The 17,411-nt window shown below is 39.6% G+C and overlaps 1 protein-coding gene across 1 annotated transcript; it reads left to right on the top strand.

Moving 5' to 3' along the window:
- Positions 1-2,234: 2,234 nt before the first annotated feature.
- On the top strand, positions 2,235-13,805 carry LOC121982954 (transcription factor HY5-like). The gene is made up of 4 exons (XM_042535954.1): positions 2,235-2,415; positions 2,487-2,691; positions 2,805-2,961; positions 13,566-13,805. The coding sequence occupies exons 1-4, from the start codon at positions 2,331-2,333 to the stop codon at positions 13,641-13,643; spliced, it is 525 nt and encodes a 174-aa protein (XP_042391888.1). The 5' UTR covers positions 2,235-2,330; the 3' UTR covers positions 13,644-13,805.
- Positions 13,806-17,411: the final 3,606 nt, after the last annotated feature.

Here is a 17,411-nt window from a genome sequence, read left to right as displayed (position 1 = left end):
GATTGTCAAGTTCATGGCACGGCTGTGAGCTCACGGTGGCCTAACCACAGGCTTATGGCCAGGCCACGAGCTAGCCTAATTGTGAATCAAGGCCATGAGCTCTAGCCTGGTTGCGAATTTATAGCCAGCCTTTATGAGCTCAGTGATCTTTTATTACTAGTAATTTTCTTTTGTCTCCCTTTTTTTTCTCTCCTTTGTTTTTTCTCTTACCTTTCCTCATCTTTTTCATTATTTTTGTTGTTAATACAGGTCAATGGGTCAACGGATTATGTCATCTTGATTTCACGATTCATTACTCTAATCCTGATATGATCCTTTTAAAAAAGTATCAAATTTTTTAATCCAAATGTACCATAATTTTAAATGGGTTGATTCAACCCAACCCTGTTTAATTAAACAAAATTTGACAGGTGAAACAATTCGCGTCTATGAATTATACAGGGTAAAAAAAAGTTATAAATCGACGTGATAATGATAATAAATGACACAACTAATTTACTCCGCAAATGCCTAAGTTTCGACTTAATAAGAATTTATTAATGTTTATTCAATACAGAAAAATAATTAAATACACAAGCTTAACAACTCATTAAAAAATTATATTCAACTCATTAATATTTATGAACAATATTTATGAATAGCATTAGTCCTTCAACGCTCAAGTCAGTTCTCGGTTCAGTGAAGAAGAATAGTAGAAAAATTGTAACAGTGAGCGTGTTAAATAGTAAAGTATCACATATCTTCGCTTGTGGATAAAGACTTTTATAGTCACCGTAGCATCAATACACGCATCCAAAATATATGCACATTTTTCAAAACGTCCTTGGAAAAAGACAAATCAAAATTTATCTCTGACGTTTTTTCTTAAACGAGCACACAAATCTCTGACTAGAAGCTTCTAAAATATTATTTGTTTGCTGAACATTTTCTGTTGTCAGTGTCACAAACTTCCAATGGAGTACGGTGAGGTACGTATATGGGTTCCGCTATAGGCTGACTGGGAGCCACTCAGCAGGGGCGTCACCAACTTGGTTGCACTGAACGAGGTTAACGACTTGCTCTTCACTCGACCTTACTGTAGTCGGAGAGGCGTATTATTCCCGATTGGATCTAAGGTCCGATTGGCTAGGGCGGTGGACTAGGCAACTTAGTATTTGGTTCTGGATCTCGGTTGTAAGTTGTGGACAGCCGCTCAGACGGTCTGGTCGACCTTTCACGTCCGACCGACTCTTATGGCTCGCTCGGCTAACTTTATCCGATTTGCATTCCATAGTCTCGTAGTCCCTGTGGCCCTACAACTCCGCAATCTCGTAATCCCTATGGCCCTACAACTTTGATCATTTAATTTTGACCTCCATATCAACTGATTTTCACTACTTTAACCTACTTTGGGGGGCAGTCTTCATCACCATATATCACCAAGAATTCAATCCAAACTTCTAGTTTTTAAGTCTATTGAGCTTCTCCTCCAACTTTATGCACCAACTTGATATGAGTCAAATTAGTTTGTCAGACCCGTCGGTTGTCTTAGTCAGTTAATTTGCATATCAATTTAATTAGATTGTCTTGAACTTCTTTCGTTCTTTCAGATCTTCTCCTGTCTTAAAAACGCTAGCCGCCTCAAATCCAAATCTAATGCTAAAAAAATACACCTCGTCACGTGCAATGACTTGCAATGGCAGACAAAACACGATAAATTAAGTAGTGCGAGAAGACTGCGATTACAAGGCTAATCTTTTCTTTTCCCAAAAACATGCAAATTGTGTCGGTAGAAGTATTTTAAACACGGTCTAAGGAATTTATGTCTGTCTTCTTGTCCAAAAGTTTTTTTTTTATTTCGCAATCAACGCAGAATTTAATCAAGTTCAAAATTATCGATCTCGTTCAAGTAACGTGCTAGACATCCTGTTTAGCAGTCTTTGCCATAAATAAAACAATCTACGAGCATTTAATTTTGTCCGCGTCGAAAGGTCCACGCCGTCGTGATGAACCCATTCCCAGCCGAATCCACGCCCGTCCAAATCCTCTCCCCCGCTCCTGTCCGTCCTGCACCACACACCTCCCCCGATCCGACGCTCCAAAACTCGACGCGTTCTCGTCCCCTTCGCCTTTGGATCCCCGGCCCTCTGCATGGCTCCGCCCACGTCCACGCTCGACGGCCGATCGCCAACCGATCCCTCCCCCATCCAACGGCCATCCATCGCCACGCCTCCAGAACCTAAACTTCCCTCATGCCTTTACGAATGACGCAGCAGCAGCAGCAGCAGCAGCAGACGCTGATCTCGCTCTGCTTCTTCTCCGCTAACTAAGATTTGGAGAAATTAGTCAAAATGCTTCAAGAACAAGCCACGAGTTCCCTCCCTTCTAGCAGTGACAGATCCTCCAGCTCTGCTCCTCAGATGGACATCAAAGAAGGTGATTCGATCTATGGAGATTATCTTTGATTTATGTTTTAATTTTTATTTTTCTCTCAACAAACTGAAAAGGAATGGAGAGCGACGAGGACATAAGGCGGGTGCCGGAGTTGGGGTCTGCCGAAGCAGCCGGCCCATCGAGCTCTCGTCAAGGATTCAGTTCGGCAGACGTCATTGCGGGCCGAGCTCAGTCATCATCGGCCGGCCACTCCGGACAGCAGCTGATGACGCGGAAGGGAAGGAGCGCCGCTGAAAAGGAGCACAAACGCCTCAAAAGGTTAAGTATATTAATTAATTATATAATCAATTAAACCAGTAATAAAAAATAAGAATTAGAAAATAGTTTATTGATGTTTAAACAGTTTTATTTAATTATTTGCTCGATGAAAGGTTGTTGAGGAACCGAGTGTCGGCTCAGCAAGCGAGAGAGAGGAAGAAGGCGTACGTGAGCGAGTTGGAGGCGAAGGTGAAGGATTTGGAGAACAGGAACTCGGAGCTGGAGGAGAGGCTGTCCACGCTGCAGAATGAGAATAACATGCTACGACAAGTACGTAAAAAATATCATTAATTTTTGTTTAATCATGTATTATTTTACTAATATATATTTATCATAATTATTGATGTTTAATATGTTCTAATTAAGTTGTCATGATTTAGTTGGATCCTGGTTCTTCTAATTAAGCTCTAATCCATGCATGTGCAGCCCTCTAAAAGCCAATTACAACCTACAATAATCTCAAGAATTTAAAGAACAAGTTGGCTAGTACATAATAATATTACCATCACGAGGTCTAAAAAATTAAATTCTGACTAATAGCTGAATGTCTATCCTCTTTTTTATATTATTCTACTATCTAAGATTAGTAATCATCCATGATTACCTCATATTTGTTAGTTTGGGGATATACTAACGGAGACACTAAAAACTAACGAAGCACATTTTACCACGATGAGAACTAAATTTGATGTCTAAGAACTTTTGGGGTCTAGAAAATAGCTTCAAAATAACTCACGAAGAAGTGTCTCAATTGTCATTCCAACATTTGCTATATCACATTTCAAGCTGATATGGTGAATAGGAAAGGCCCCTAAGTAGGGTCCATGGCCCCCCTCTCACCATCTCCTGATCGGCTAAGGTATAGGCCCTCGAGGCTCAGTTCCTCGTCTCTACCAGACACCTACAAGGCTTTAATCTCCACTTTCTCCCGATCGGCTAAGGACAATCAAACAGACTCTCAAGGGCCTAACTCCCTGGTTGTGCCGGACATCTACGGGGCCCTGCCCCCACCATCTCCCAATAGGCTAAGATCGATCAAATAAGCCCTCAGGGGGCCAGTTCCCAGGCTCTACTAAACACCTACGGGGATATGCTCCCCACCTTCCCCCAATCGGCTAAAGCTAATCAAGCAAGCCCTCAGGGGCCCAACTCCACGACTATGATGGATACCTACGGGGATGTGCTCCTTATTTTCTATCGATCCACTAAGGTCGATCGAGCAGGCCCTCGGGAGGCCAGCTCCCTGACTATGGCAGACACCTAAAGGGACTTGCCCCCCCTCCCCCCCAACCATCTCTCTATCGGCTAAGGCTGATCGGACATACGCTCAGGGACCCAGCTCCCCAGCTATGTCAGACACCTACGAGACCCTGTCCTCCACCATCTCTCAATTGATTAAGATCATCGGACAGACCCTTAGTGGCCCAATTCCCAGACTTTGCTAGACACCTACGGGGCTCTACTCCCCACCTTCTCCCGATCGCCTAAGGTTGATCGAACAAACCCCGAAGTGTCTAGCTCCTCGACTATACAAGACACCTACAGGGCCCCACCCCCACCATCTCTCGATCGGCTAAGATTGATCAGACAAGACCTTAGGGACCCAGCACTTCGATTTGATAGTTGTATATAATTATAAGGCTCAACTTCCCCTTAAGATATTATCATAGTTCATTCACTCCTCAGGGGAAACTGAGCTCCCTGTGCCCAACCCATCTTCTGACTAGCTACCCAACGGGTCTCTTGGCCCATGAGTCCATCTCTCCATTAATGCAGCACATGGATTTGTCAAAAAGTAAAAAGATTATATCCTCATATAGATATGCAATACTCTCCCATACCTATGATGTGACTGCAAGATATAGTGAAAGTATGACGATTGGACAAGTTATTAAAAAGTGATATGATGACTCATTAAATGCGGAGATTATAAGAGGCATTATAAAGGGATCCTTCTCCGTTGGCGTAGGTAGACAAGTCCAGAGCCCTCCTCTCATTACATCACTATTCTTCTTTCTTCTTCGATCCTAACTTGATAATTGGAGTATCTACAACAAGGACCCCTCCCCTGGTCTGCTTACTGATGATTTTCTCTTTCCCCCTCCTAGTGGTGTTTGTAGGCATCCCCCAATGCTCCCCTATCGAAATCTTCTTCTCGTCAAATTCCCAACCAGCTTACCAACAATCCACAGCTTATTACTTTCAGACATGATCAAATATGGCTTCGTCTATGGGAACCTCTCCACTTGATTTAGAACGTGAAGATGTACAACATCGAAAAGTTTACAACAGTTACCTTATCACAAGAAGATTTAGATTTATTGATAATGGCCAAAGCGCAAGTACTAACGCAAAAGCAACAAGCAGTAGAGTCATCCCTCTCCAAAGCACCTGCAGCATCATCTGAAGGACCACAAGCCACTGGTAGAAGATCCAAGCTAAGGCAGCAGGTTGAGTTCTCCAAGACCTTATTCCAAGCACCTGCAGAGGACTCAGCTAAAGCCGAACGGTCCCAAGCATCTTTGACGGGAGATTCACCTCCCTATGACCATAAGCACGGAAAGGCCATTGTCACTGATAATTCATCTGAATGGCTAAGTGCGCCCTTTAGTTGGGAAATCCTTGAAGATAAGTTGCCTAAGCATTTTCGACCTTTGTCGGTCAGAGAATATGGAAGCTCCACAGATCCTGAAGATCATCTCCATAAATTTGAGAACAAACAATCCTATTTGGCTCGATGGAAAGGTGGTTCGACCGACTCTCTACTAGTTCCATTACATGCTTCAAAGATTTCAATTGGGTCTTCTTACACCACTTCACTAGTAGCCGAAGGTACCATAAAATCAACCTAAGCCTCTTCGCCCTTAAGTAGAGAACAAAGCAATCTATGAAGACATACATAAAACGTTTCAACCAAGTGGCCATGGATGTTTGCTCCGCCACTTCTGAAATACTAGTAAGTGTCTTTTCGCAAGAACTCGACGATGGGGATTTTTTTCGTTCTCTAGTAAGAACCACCCCTAACAACTTTGATAGTCTGTTGGGATGAACTATCAAATACATCAATGTGGAAGAAGCTCAAGTCACTCGGAAGAAGAAAGTACCTACTCTGACCCCCTCTTTCCAAGCTGAGTGGAAGACCCCTCTACTTCCCATGCGACATAGAGCCCCAGTCAAATCCTCTCCCTATGGCTCTGGAGGGAAGGATCGTATAGCACGTGGAAGTAGCGCGAACCTCGTTTGTTGAGCCCCACCATTGGATACCCACTTTTGTACCTACCATCAGATCAGAACTTATAACACCCAAGACTGCCAATAGTACATCCAAGATAGTCATCGAACAACTAAGCAAGGACACCCACATTTCTAGATTGCTACTCAGTTGCTCAGACCTCCAAATTCGCTCCCCAATATAGTCAGTCGGCCAACTGATGCACGATGATCACAGAACAACCAAGCTCCCCCGATTGATGATAGAGATCTTGCTCTAACTTAGCAGGAGGAGAATTGAAGCAATGATGTTGTTAGAAGGGTGGACATGATTTCTGGGGGCCTACTGATAGAGATTCCAATTGGGTGTGAAAATCCCATGGTCACTGACCCAAGATTCATGTAGTAGGTTGTAGCTAAGAGCAAGCGATAGGTCCTCAGATCAGTTTTGGATCTCAAAATCTTGAAGGAATAGAGCTCTCTCATGATGATGCCTTTATCATCAAGGCCATCATTACTAATTCCAAGGTAGCCAGAGTTTTTGTGGATACGGGAAGTTCAGTTAATGCCCTTTTCAAGACAACCTTTGACAAGATGCAGATCGACCAAGATGAGCTCCAGCTTATTACAATTGTCTTATATGACTTTACATAAAATAAGGTGCAGCCACTTGGCCAAATTTGATTGATCATCTCTTTGGAAGTCGATCCCCTAATAAGGACTCGAAGAAGCACTTTTATAGTAGTTGATGCTCTATCTCCATACAATGTCATTCTAGGAAAGACCCGCCTTGCATGAATTCTGAGCAGCAATCTCCACCTTCTACCAAAAGGTATAATTCCTTGTAGAAGATCAAGTGGGGGAAGTGAAAGGACATCAGATAGTATCATGAAAGTGCTATGTGAATATTATTGGGACAAAGGAGAGCCAGAGGCGGTGAATAGCTACTTTCACGTCGACGAAGATAACTTATAGCGAAATACTTGAAGCGAAGAACTCTCCAATGCTAACACGGGGATTTTCTTGGTATCCACCTCCTTGAGGTGAATAGTCCAAGGATCCGACCCTTTCTCACATATACACTATGAAAGAGCTCCTTCTTAGAAACAATCTAGAGATGGAAAAGTCTTGTACAAGCTCACACACGAAGAAATACAAGAAAAAGAGGATGAGAAGCTAATATAAATAAAATCTTACAAGATTACAATAATGAAACTCTAGCTTGCTCTCTTCTTGCTTGAAATCACCTCTTGATCAACTTAGAAATGCATCAGCACTTCACTCTAAGTCTTCAAAAACTTGCCATGTGTGGTTTAGATACTATGAGTGAGAGTTAGTCTTCGAAATGTCCACAAAAACCCTTTTCTAGTGTTCTTTAAAGCCCCCAATCGATTCAACTTTTCCCTAATCGATTGTCACATCATCCGACCGTTCGCGCACTTGTATAACGACTCTTTTTTGAACCTTAATTGATTGGTGACTTATCCCAATCAATTTAGAGAGCCTTAATTGATTACCCAATTGATTCCACAACTCTCTGTTCACTGGTAAAAATGTCTTAATAGATTAGCCCAATCGATTAAGCCTTCTTAATCGATTGCTCCAATTGATTCCCTCTTCTCGCGATAAAGTATTACCTAATCAATTAGAAGTGGTTGAATAGATTGGGTTAATCGATTTAGCCTTAGTTTCGTGAATTTCTCTTCGTGAATCTCCTAGCCCTAATCGATTGGTCCAATTGATTAGGTTAAGCCTAATCGATTGACGAATTGATTAGGCTCGGCCTTATCGATTCAGGTCCTTTCTGTGTTCTCCCAAGAACCTCCTATTCGATTACCTAATCATTTAGTTTAGGGTCAATCGATTGACCCAATTGATTACCCAACCCTAACATGCTTAATCCAAGTATAAGGTTTTCTTGCCCAATCTTTGGTCAACCGTGACCTGCTGGGACTTCTCCACCAAGTGTCCGGTCAATCCTTTGACCCACTTGGACTTCTTTCCACGTACCAAGCGTCCAGTCTTCCATGACCCACTGAGACTTCTTTTCACGTACCAAGTGTCCGGTCCTCCATAACTCACTTGGAATTCTTTCCTCGTGTGTCCAGTCCTCCATGACTTACTTGAACTTCTTTCCTCGTACCAAGTGGCTGGTCCTCCATGACCCACTTGAACTTACAAGTACCAGGTGTCCGGTCCTCTTTTAACTACTTAGATTTTTTAATACCTGGTTTTACTCACCAGGACTTTTCACCACCTAGCTTCACTCATTAAGATTTTCTCACTGCCTAGCTTCACTGACTAGGACTTTCCAACTGCATGGTTTCACTTACTAGGACTTTCTAACTACCTGGATTCACTCACCAGGACTTTCCAACTGTCTGACATCACTCACTAGGACATTCCATCTGTCTGACTTCACTCACCAGGACTTTCCATCTGTTTGACTTCACTCACCAAGACTTTCCATCTACCTAGGTTCATTAAGTAGGACTTTTCACACCAAGTGTCTGGTTAACATTGACACACTTTATTTTTCTTCTTTTGCAAACCATCCTATTGGTCTTGCTCTTATCTAACATCTAGCTATAACTTTCCCAGTCAAGTATCCAATCAATATTAACCTACTTGACTACTATCTCATATCAAATTAGTCAACCTTTGACCAACGGATAATTACACCAACAATCTCCCAAATGAATAATTGCACCTACAATCTCCATATATTGTCAAACATCAAAACTCAACCTTGAGTCAAACTGGTTAAGTTTGACCCAGATACAATTACACCAACAGATATGGTCAAAATAAAGGAACATAAGGTTCACAAAACCTAAGCAACGATACAAGAAGAACCCCTTTCTCAACCGACAAAGAAGTGAAGGAAGTACAAATCCTCCCTAATCAGCTGGAAGGAGTCACTCAGATTGCAGTCGACCTTCCCCGGAGATGAAAGAGAGCCTAGCGGCATGCTTAGCCCTTAACAGGGATATTTTTGCTTGGTCACTAAAGGAAATTAAAGGTATCACTCTGTCTGTGATGAAGCTCAAACTTCATATTTTCCCTGATGCCCAATCGGTCAAGCAAAAGAAGAGGGACTTTGGAATGGATCAAAACAAGATCATCCAAGAGGAGGTCAGCACACTGATGGAAGCTAAGTATATCATAGAAGTGAAATTTCTAACCTAGCTTGCCAATATAGTCCTATGGCCAAACCTAACAACAAATGACAAGTCTATATTCACTTCAAGGATCTCAACAAATCAAGTCTTAAGGACTGTTACCAACACCCCCACATCGATCAGATAGTCGATTCTACTTTTGAGAGTGAGTTGATCTACATGTTAGATGTTTATCAAAGATACCATCAAATCCCTCTCACCCAGGAAGACCAAGAAAAAGTTAGTTTCATTACCTCCGACTGTACTTTCTACTATAATGTTATGCAGTTTGGACTAAAGAATGCATGAGCAATATATCAAAGACTTATGAAAAAAATCTTCTAGAAGCATATCGGAAGAAATATTGAAGTATATGTGGATGATATTCTAATCAAGTCTGCCCGAGTAGCAGACTTAATTCTCGACATAGAAGAAACTTACATCACTCTACGGAAATATCGATTCAAAATGAATCCAAGCAAGTTCTTATCTGAAGTCAGGGGAGGTCGGTTCTGTAGGTATATTGTCATTGAGCAAGGAATTGAGTCTAACCTAGAAAAAGCCCAAGTATTCAGAAATATAAAAGCTTCACAAAATATCAAGGAAGCCTAGTAACTAGTAGGCTGGATCATTGTACTCTCTCAGTTTATCTCCTGGTCAATTGACTGGACCCTCCCCTTCTTCAAAATACTTCACTAGGCCACCAACTTCTAGTGGGGTGGAGATTGTGACAAAGTCTTCACCAAACTCAAAAAATACTTGGAAACACTGCCATCCCTTTCCAAGTCAATGGCTGGAGAACAATTATAACTATATTTGTCAGCTATCGAAGAAGATGTGGGATCGATGCTATTTAGGCAAGACAATAATGTATTGCAGTCTATGTATTTTATGAGTTATCTATTAAAGGGTGCTGAGTGTCGGTACTCTACACTTGAAAACTAGCTTACGGGCTAGTTTTGACTGATGTGACCTTATTTTTTCGCACATCCTCTCATAGTCCTCACTAATAGCACATTGGACAGCATGTTAATAAATCAAGAGGCCTCAAGGAGATTAATCAAGTGGACTACAAAGTTGAGTGAATATGACATACAGTATCAGTCTCGAAGACCATCAAGACCAGGTCTTGGCCGATTTCTTGACAAAAATTCATAATCTTGAGCCAGAAGGCACATGGAGAATATATTTTGATAGATCCTCTACTTGGCAAGATAGTCGTGTAGGAATTTTATTAATATCCCCTAAGAAAATGTGATACAATTATCTGTTCAGCTGAATTTTAGAGCATCCAATAATTAAGCTGAATATAAAGCCATGATCGCCAAGCTGTAAGCAACAAAACATATGGGAACAACTCGAGTGGTCATTCACTCAGATTCTCAACTAGCGGCTCAACAGTTGGCCGAGAATTTTAAAGTAAACAATGAGTGGCTTATGATGTACATAGAAACATATGAGAAGCTGAAGGCTGGTTTTGTGTAGGTCACTTTACACAAGATAACCCAAACAGGTAATTAGAAAGTAGATCAACTAGCAAAAATGGTTAGTTCGTTGTCCACCTAGATTTTGGATGAATCCATGTTGTAAACCCTGCTGATATCATAAATTGATCTATAAGCAGAGGTAAAAAAGTCGATCGATTGGTGAGCTCCTATGATTTCTTATCTTTAGCAAGGAATCTTGTCGACTAACGCTGAGGTGACTCGAGATGTCAAAAGAAGGGTCAACCGCTTCACTCTAATAGGGGATCATTTATACAAGCAAGCTTTCTCTCGACCATTTCTCAAGTGTATTGGACTGAACGACACCGGCTATATTCTACAAGAAGTTCATTGAGGCTACTACAGTAGTCATGTAGGAGACTAAACGCTAGCGCGGAAATATTATTAGCAGGATACTTTTGGCCCACTCTGCATGCTGATATCGCGAGCTGGTATCCACCTACACTTCCTGTTAGAAGCATTAAAACATTCCTGATTGACCGAGCTCTTGAAGACATCTTTAGTCTCTTGTCCTTTTGATCAATGGGGAATGGACATCATTGGCTCCTCCCAGACTGGGCCTGCTCAAAAGAAGTTTATACTCATAGCGGTAGATTATTTTTTCTAAATGGATGGATGTAGAAGCTTTGGCTAGAATCACTAAGCATGCCATTATCAAGTTCTTGTGGGTTAACATCCTATGTCGATTTATAATCCCCTACAAACTCGTCTCAGATAATGGAAGATAATTCCAAGAGCATATAATTCAAGAATGATGTGAAGGTTTTGGCATTCTTCAAGCTTTCACTTCCATAGTGTATCTTAATAGCAATGGCCAAATAAAAGTTACAAACTAAGAGGTTATCCGAGGACTTAAAACCAAAATTGATAATGTGAGCGACAATTGGGTGGAAGAATTACCAAGAATCCTATGGGCGTGTCGTACCACTCCACAAGATAGCACTGGGATGACGTCTTTCCATTTGGTCTATGGGGGAGAAGTAGCAGCCCCTGTAGAGGTGGGTGAGGAGTCCACTCAGAGGTTGTTATATAATCAAGACAATGCCAATTGCCGCTTCCTAGAGCTGGATTTCATCAGTGAAACCCATGAAAGGATAGTTGCCTAGATGACATCCTACCAACAGAGGATGGAACAAAATTATGATCGGTGTGTGGTCCCCTGATTTTTCTTAAAAGGCAATTTAGTTGGAAAAGAGTCAAGTCGGCGGGAGACGTTAGCAATCTAGCACCCCAATGGGGTTGACCCTACAAAATTGTTCAAAAGCTTATTTTCAAGACATACTACCTTCAAGATTTTAGTGGTTGAAGACTGGATCAACCATGAAGCATCAATTACCTGTTGCCTTACAAAACTTAAAGGTATTCCTGCGCTACTAAGAGAGGTGTGTACTGTAATATGTACTTCTTACGCTCCCTAGCACCATAAAAATTCCTAGACTCTCACCTGTTGTGAGTTATAAGTGTGGTTCCTACCCGCACAGACTTCTACCCGGTTCGCGACACTAGGATTTCAACCTAGGGTTACCCCCCCTTAGGATTTTGCCCGAAGCTCTCGACCCGCCAAAACTTTCCGCCTAGGGTTACCACCCCCTAGGGTTTTTTCCTTTACTTAACAGCAACTAAGACTTTTCCTTACCTAGGGTTACCACTCCCTAGGACCTAGGGTTACCACCTCCTAGGGTTTTCCACTCGCCTAACTGCAACTAGGACTTTGACCTAAGTACACTTAGGACTTTCCTGTAACTTCATTCAAACATGTTAGATCAAGAGACAACCTAACTTTGAACCTTTTGACATAATCAATACACAGGTTCGATCGTCGGATGTTTTCTGCACCAACACCCAGTTCTCCAACTCTACTAGACACCTACGCGACTTTGCTCCCAGCTTCTCCTGATCGGCTAAGGCCAATCGGACATGCCCTTAGAGGCCCAGTTCTTCGGCTCTCTGGACACCTACAGAGTTTTTCTCCCCACATTTTCTCGATCGGCTAAGGCCGATTGGACATGTCCTCAGGGGCCTAGCTCTCCGACTATGAAGGACACCTACATAGCCCTACCCCCTCCCACACATCCCATCGACTAAGGCCGATCGGACAAGCCCTTAGAGGCCCAGTTCCCCGACTTTACCGAACACCTACGGGGGCTCTGCTCCCCACCTTCTCCTGATTGTTAAGGCAGATCAGACATGCCCTGAGGGACCCAACTCCCCGGCTATGTCGGATACCTACAAGGCCCTGCCCCCCACCATCTCCTAATTAGCTAAGGTCAATCGGACAGGCCCTCAGGGACCCAGTTCCCGGTTCTATCGAATACCTATAGGGCTCTACTCCCCACTTTCTCTTGATTGATTAAGGCTGATCAGATAGACCCTTAGGGGCCCAGCTCTCTGACTATGCCAAACATCTACGAGGCTCTGCTCCCCACCTTCTCTTGATCAGCTTCTTTCTTCTTCGATTCTTACTTGATTGTCGGAATAGCTGCACCTGAGACCCTCCCTTGATATGCTTACTGACGATTTTCTCCTTCGCCCTCCTATTGGTGTCTACAGGCATCCCCGGTGCTCCCCTGTCGAAGTCTTCTTCTCGTCAAACTCCTAGCTAGCTCACCGACAATTCGTAGCTCATCGCTTCTAGACACGCAGGATCACAAGCTAACTTGAAAATTAAATTACACAAGATCAAGATCCAATAGATACTCATTTTTGTTCAGTTGTTCGATTCGATTCGATCAGATCAAAATTTGGAGAGAATCTTAATCTAGATCGACTACTATATATATATCATAGTCTTCTTACATATTACAATGTCCTCACACAAGCAGTAGGTAGTCTGAAGTCCACTACAAGTTACAAATTACCCGAAGGACCAAAAACTTCTACCGAAAATAAACATGTATAAAAATAATACAAATTTGTTTGATACATATATTTATTTTATTTTATTTGGTTGATAATCCAATGAATGAAATCATATCGAACTAAAAGATTTTTTTGTCAGATACTGAAGAATACTACTGGCAGCAGGAGGGGGGCAGCTAGTGCCAGTAGCGTTAATCCTGACGGCTCGACAGAATAATAATAATCATTACTTATTAAGTGATCAATTAACTGATGAATTTCAAGCTTAATTATATTAATTGAACGAAATATTATGACACCTTTGGCTGTTTGTAATTATATATGTGTGGATTGTAATTATATATGGGGCAAAATATCTCAGGAAAATTTGGTGATTAAATTACTAGATTTAATTATTATCAGTAATAATCTCAATAATTTTGGACGAATGATGGTATAATTGTAATAGAAAACATTGTCACACAGTAAAGCCACCTAACAACTGCAACTTTGACAGAAAAAACATTTTAATCGTTGGAAACCTTCTTAATTTTTCTAAGACCTTAAGTAAACCAAATATTTGTGATAAAATTTGATCATTAATTTCGTTAAATTTTATTTATATTTGTTCCATTGGAAAAGTGAATAAGAGAAGTATGGAAAATAGACTCCAATCTATCTGGGAGTTTAGTCCCGAATTAAGAGTTTTATGACACAAAAACTGATTTATATTGAATTACAACATGTAATGTTGTGAACATGGATGCATCCGCACATGCTCTAAATCCAGTTGCTCTTGTGTAGGGACGGAGTTAAGAATTTCATATTGAGGAGGCGAAATATATGTGTTTATGTTTAGAGGAGGTGACCATGTAATTACCTCCCATTCGCCTCTCTTTTATCCCTATTCCTATATTTCATACACTTGTTAATACTTAAACCCCTTTGACTCTGTCCCTGGTGGCAAAAGGCGAATACGCTCGTCCCCAGCACCTCCGTCAACCCGTTCCAGGACCAACACAGAGGAAGTAAATCACGGACGGCTACTAGCCTTTGGAATAGTAACTAGCACATAAGCCTTTGACTCTGTCCCTGCTCTTATGCAAGAGTGATCGACAGTTATTGCTCACATAACATATCTAACTTTAACCTATTTGTCATTCATCAAAACTCAGGTTTGACATTGGTGCCAACTGCACCAACAATCTCCTCCTTTTTGATGTAATGACAATCTGAGTTAAAATTAGAAAAATAATGCAACAAAAAATAATAATATGAAAATGATTTAAGAGAAATAAATTGATTTTGAATTTCTATTTTATTCTCCTGATCATATCAGGGTTAAGTTTTTTAGATGTTTCTAGATTTATCTTAATTTTTCTTACTTAAATTCTTACCTTCCCCTTTTGACATTCATCAAAAAATATATAACTAAGTAAGAGAAAGTTTAAAACAAGGAAATAGAGCAAGTGAGCAACTCAAATATTTCAAAGAAATGTAAAGTCTATATTAGGGAGGATTTTTTTTCAATGTAAGTCAAACGTAGCCAAATATTTAAAGACAATTGTTTTAAAAGACCATTTTCCAAAATAGATATTTAAAAAGTATAAAGTAATTTCTAAGGTATTTTTCAAATATTTTCAAAGTGATTTTGAATGTCTTTCCAAGTTTTTTTTTGTTAAACATTTTGTAAGCATAAATTTTGGTAAGTATTTTCAACCTTTTTTCTTAAAGAAATTAAATCTAAATAATTTTAGAAACCTTTTTAAAAAAAAATTGCAAAGCATTTCTTAAAGAAATATTAAAAATAAACTTTGCAAAAAAAATTTTGCAAACCCTTTTTCAAAATAAGTTGCAAAGCAAATTTTGCAAAGTAGTTTTTAAAGTGAATTTTCAAACTAAATTTTGTAAGGTAATTTTCAAAGTTATAAAGTAAGTTTTATCTTTCAAAGTATTTGCCAATGAATTTTTCAAAGCAATTTTGAAGTATTTATTACTTTTCAAAATATTTTTCAAAAAAAATTAGGTAAGTTTCAATTTATTTTTTAAAAAAACCACCAGTTTGTAAAAAGTATCAAAAAAAGGAAAATGCTTGAAATAAGACACTTTGAAAGCAGTTTTCAAATAACCTTCCCCTTAACCTGATATTATTTTTTTTTAAATAATATTCATCTAAAAATTATCCTTAAATGTCTAACTTTCAATTACTAACTAACTATAAGAAGATAGCAGTGCTCACTTGGTTAGTCAAGTTAAGAAATAATGTCCAGTGGGAAATTTACTAAAAAGGGAATGTTTAACTTGATCAATGTACTTTTATATTTTTTGCTCATACTTATATCAATGTACTGATATAAGTATAATAAAGTGATGTTTGATTTTAATTTATTTAGTTTTTGAATGATACATTGAATTCTTAGTTAAGTTAATTGAACTTATATTATCAATCAAGATTTTTACATTTTATGCTCTAAGTTAAAGTCTTTTAATGTGTGCATCATCTATAACAATTGTGTCACACACTTGCCCATTGCTATGCACTCTACTTCAGTAGTAGATAAAGCAACACAGTGTTATTTTCTACTAAACCAGATGATGATCTAAGTAGTTGATATCCACCACTTGTCTTTTTTGATCTAGTTTACAACCAGCATAATTTGAGTCAAAGTAACCTAGAAGTTCAAAATTAGATCTTCTAGGATACTAAATTCCTATATTTTGTGTGCCTTTCAAGTACCTAAAGATTCTTTTTACATTAGTTAGGTGAGATTCCCTAGCACAGGTTTGGTATCTAGCACACATAATAAGTACAAATAAAATATCAGGTCGACTTACAGTTAAGTATAAAAAGTTGTTTATAACACTCCTATAATATTTTAAATCTACTAGTTTTCCATTTGGATTATTATCTAAAGTTATGTTACTTGTCATTGGTGTTTTTATTTCTCTAGTATTTTTTATTCTAAATTTTTTAAGTAATTCTTTTGTGTATTTTTGTTGATAAACATAATTTCTTTCATTTTTTTGTTTAATTTGTAACAATTGGTATCAGAGCTAAGGTTTGCCTCTGTGTGTTTGATTTTTAGTTTAATTATGCACATATCATACATAATTTAGGCAGGATAATAGTAGGATATGCTAACTCTGTGGTTGCAGACTCTAACTATTATGACTTATTGTGATTGTGTGTAATTTGACCCTCAGACATGTTGAGGGCATTTTATGTGTGTGCGTGATTGTATGTATTAAATACAGCAGGAGCTGTATTAGTTTTAGGATTTTACATTTTTGTTCCGATCTAGATTACATGTATATTCCTTCGTAGAATATAGGATCAATAAATGTAAAATTATATTTCTGTCGCGGATCATATCCTTGCGAGGTGTGGTACTATTGGAGGACTAGAGGCGCAGCGGAAAAGGAAGCTCGATGGACACGACAACATGAGCCCTAGGATAGGCGGCTAGAGTTGATGACTGCTAGGGCTGGCGGCACACGAAGGAAAGTGATGGAAGAGGCCATAATAGTTGGAAATTTATTTTTCCATATTTATTGCTTTTATTTGCTTTGATGTGTGTATGTGTGCTTGCATGATAAAATTCCTCACCTTAAATAACTAAGTGGGAGAGAGATTAGTAAATAAATTCTACGATCTCCATTACTGGTTTGTAAGTGATGCAACAAACTTGCGTGTTGGCTCTGAGTGCCTCCCTCCACAACGGATGAGTTTGTTTGCAGATCACTAGATCAAACTTCCTTTATGGATGGTTATAGGAAATTATTTAGGAGTGTGTGATCTTCTCCAACTGAAGGGGCACAATCCTATTTAATGGACAAAGTATCAAGTAATGGTATACACTTAGATGCATTCAATAGTATCCTCCCCAACAGAGTCACTGCTATTTTTTGCGTGACCAAAGGAAAACCAACTATTAATTTTCTTTGTCATAAAGTTATGATGACAAGATAATAAAATTAATGGGTAAAACCCTCCTCTTACAAATAT

The sequence above is a fragment of the Zingiber officinale genome, chromosome 1B, assembly GCF_018446385.1.
Source record: "Zingiber officinale cultivar Zhangliang chromosome 1B, Zo_v1.1, whole genome shotgun sequence".
NCBI lineage: Eukaryota > Viridiplantae > Streptophyta > Magnoliopsida > Zingiberales > Zingiberaceae > Zingiber > Zingiber officinale.
The sequence above is the reverse complement of the archived record's forward strand: the minus strand, read 5'-3'. Positions and strand labels throughout refer to the sequence as shown.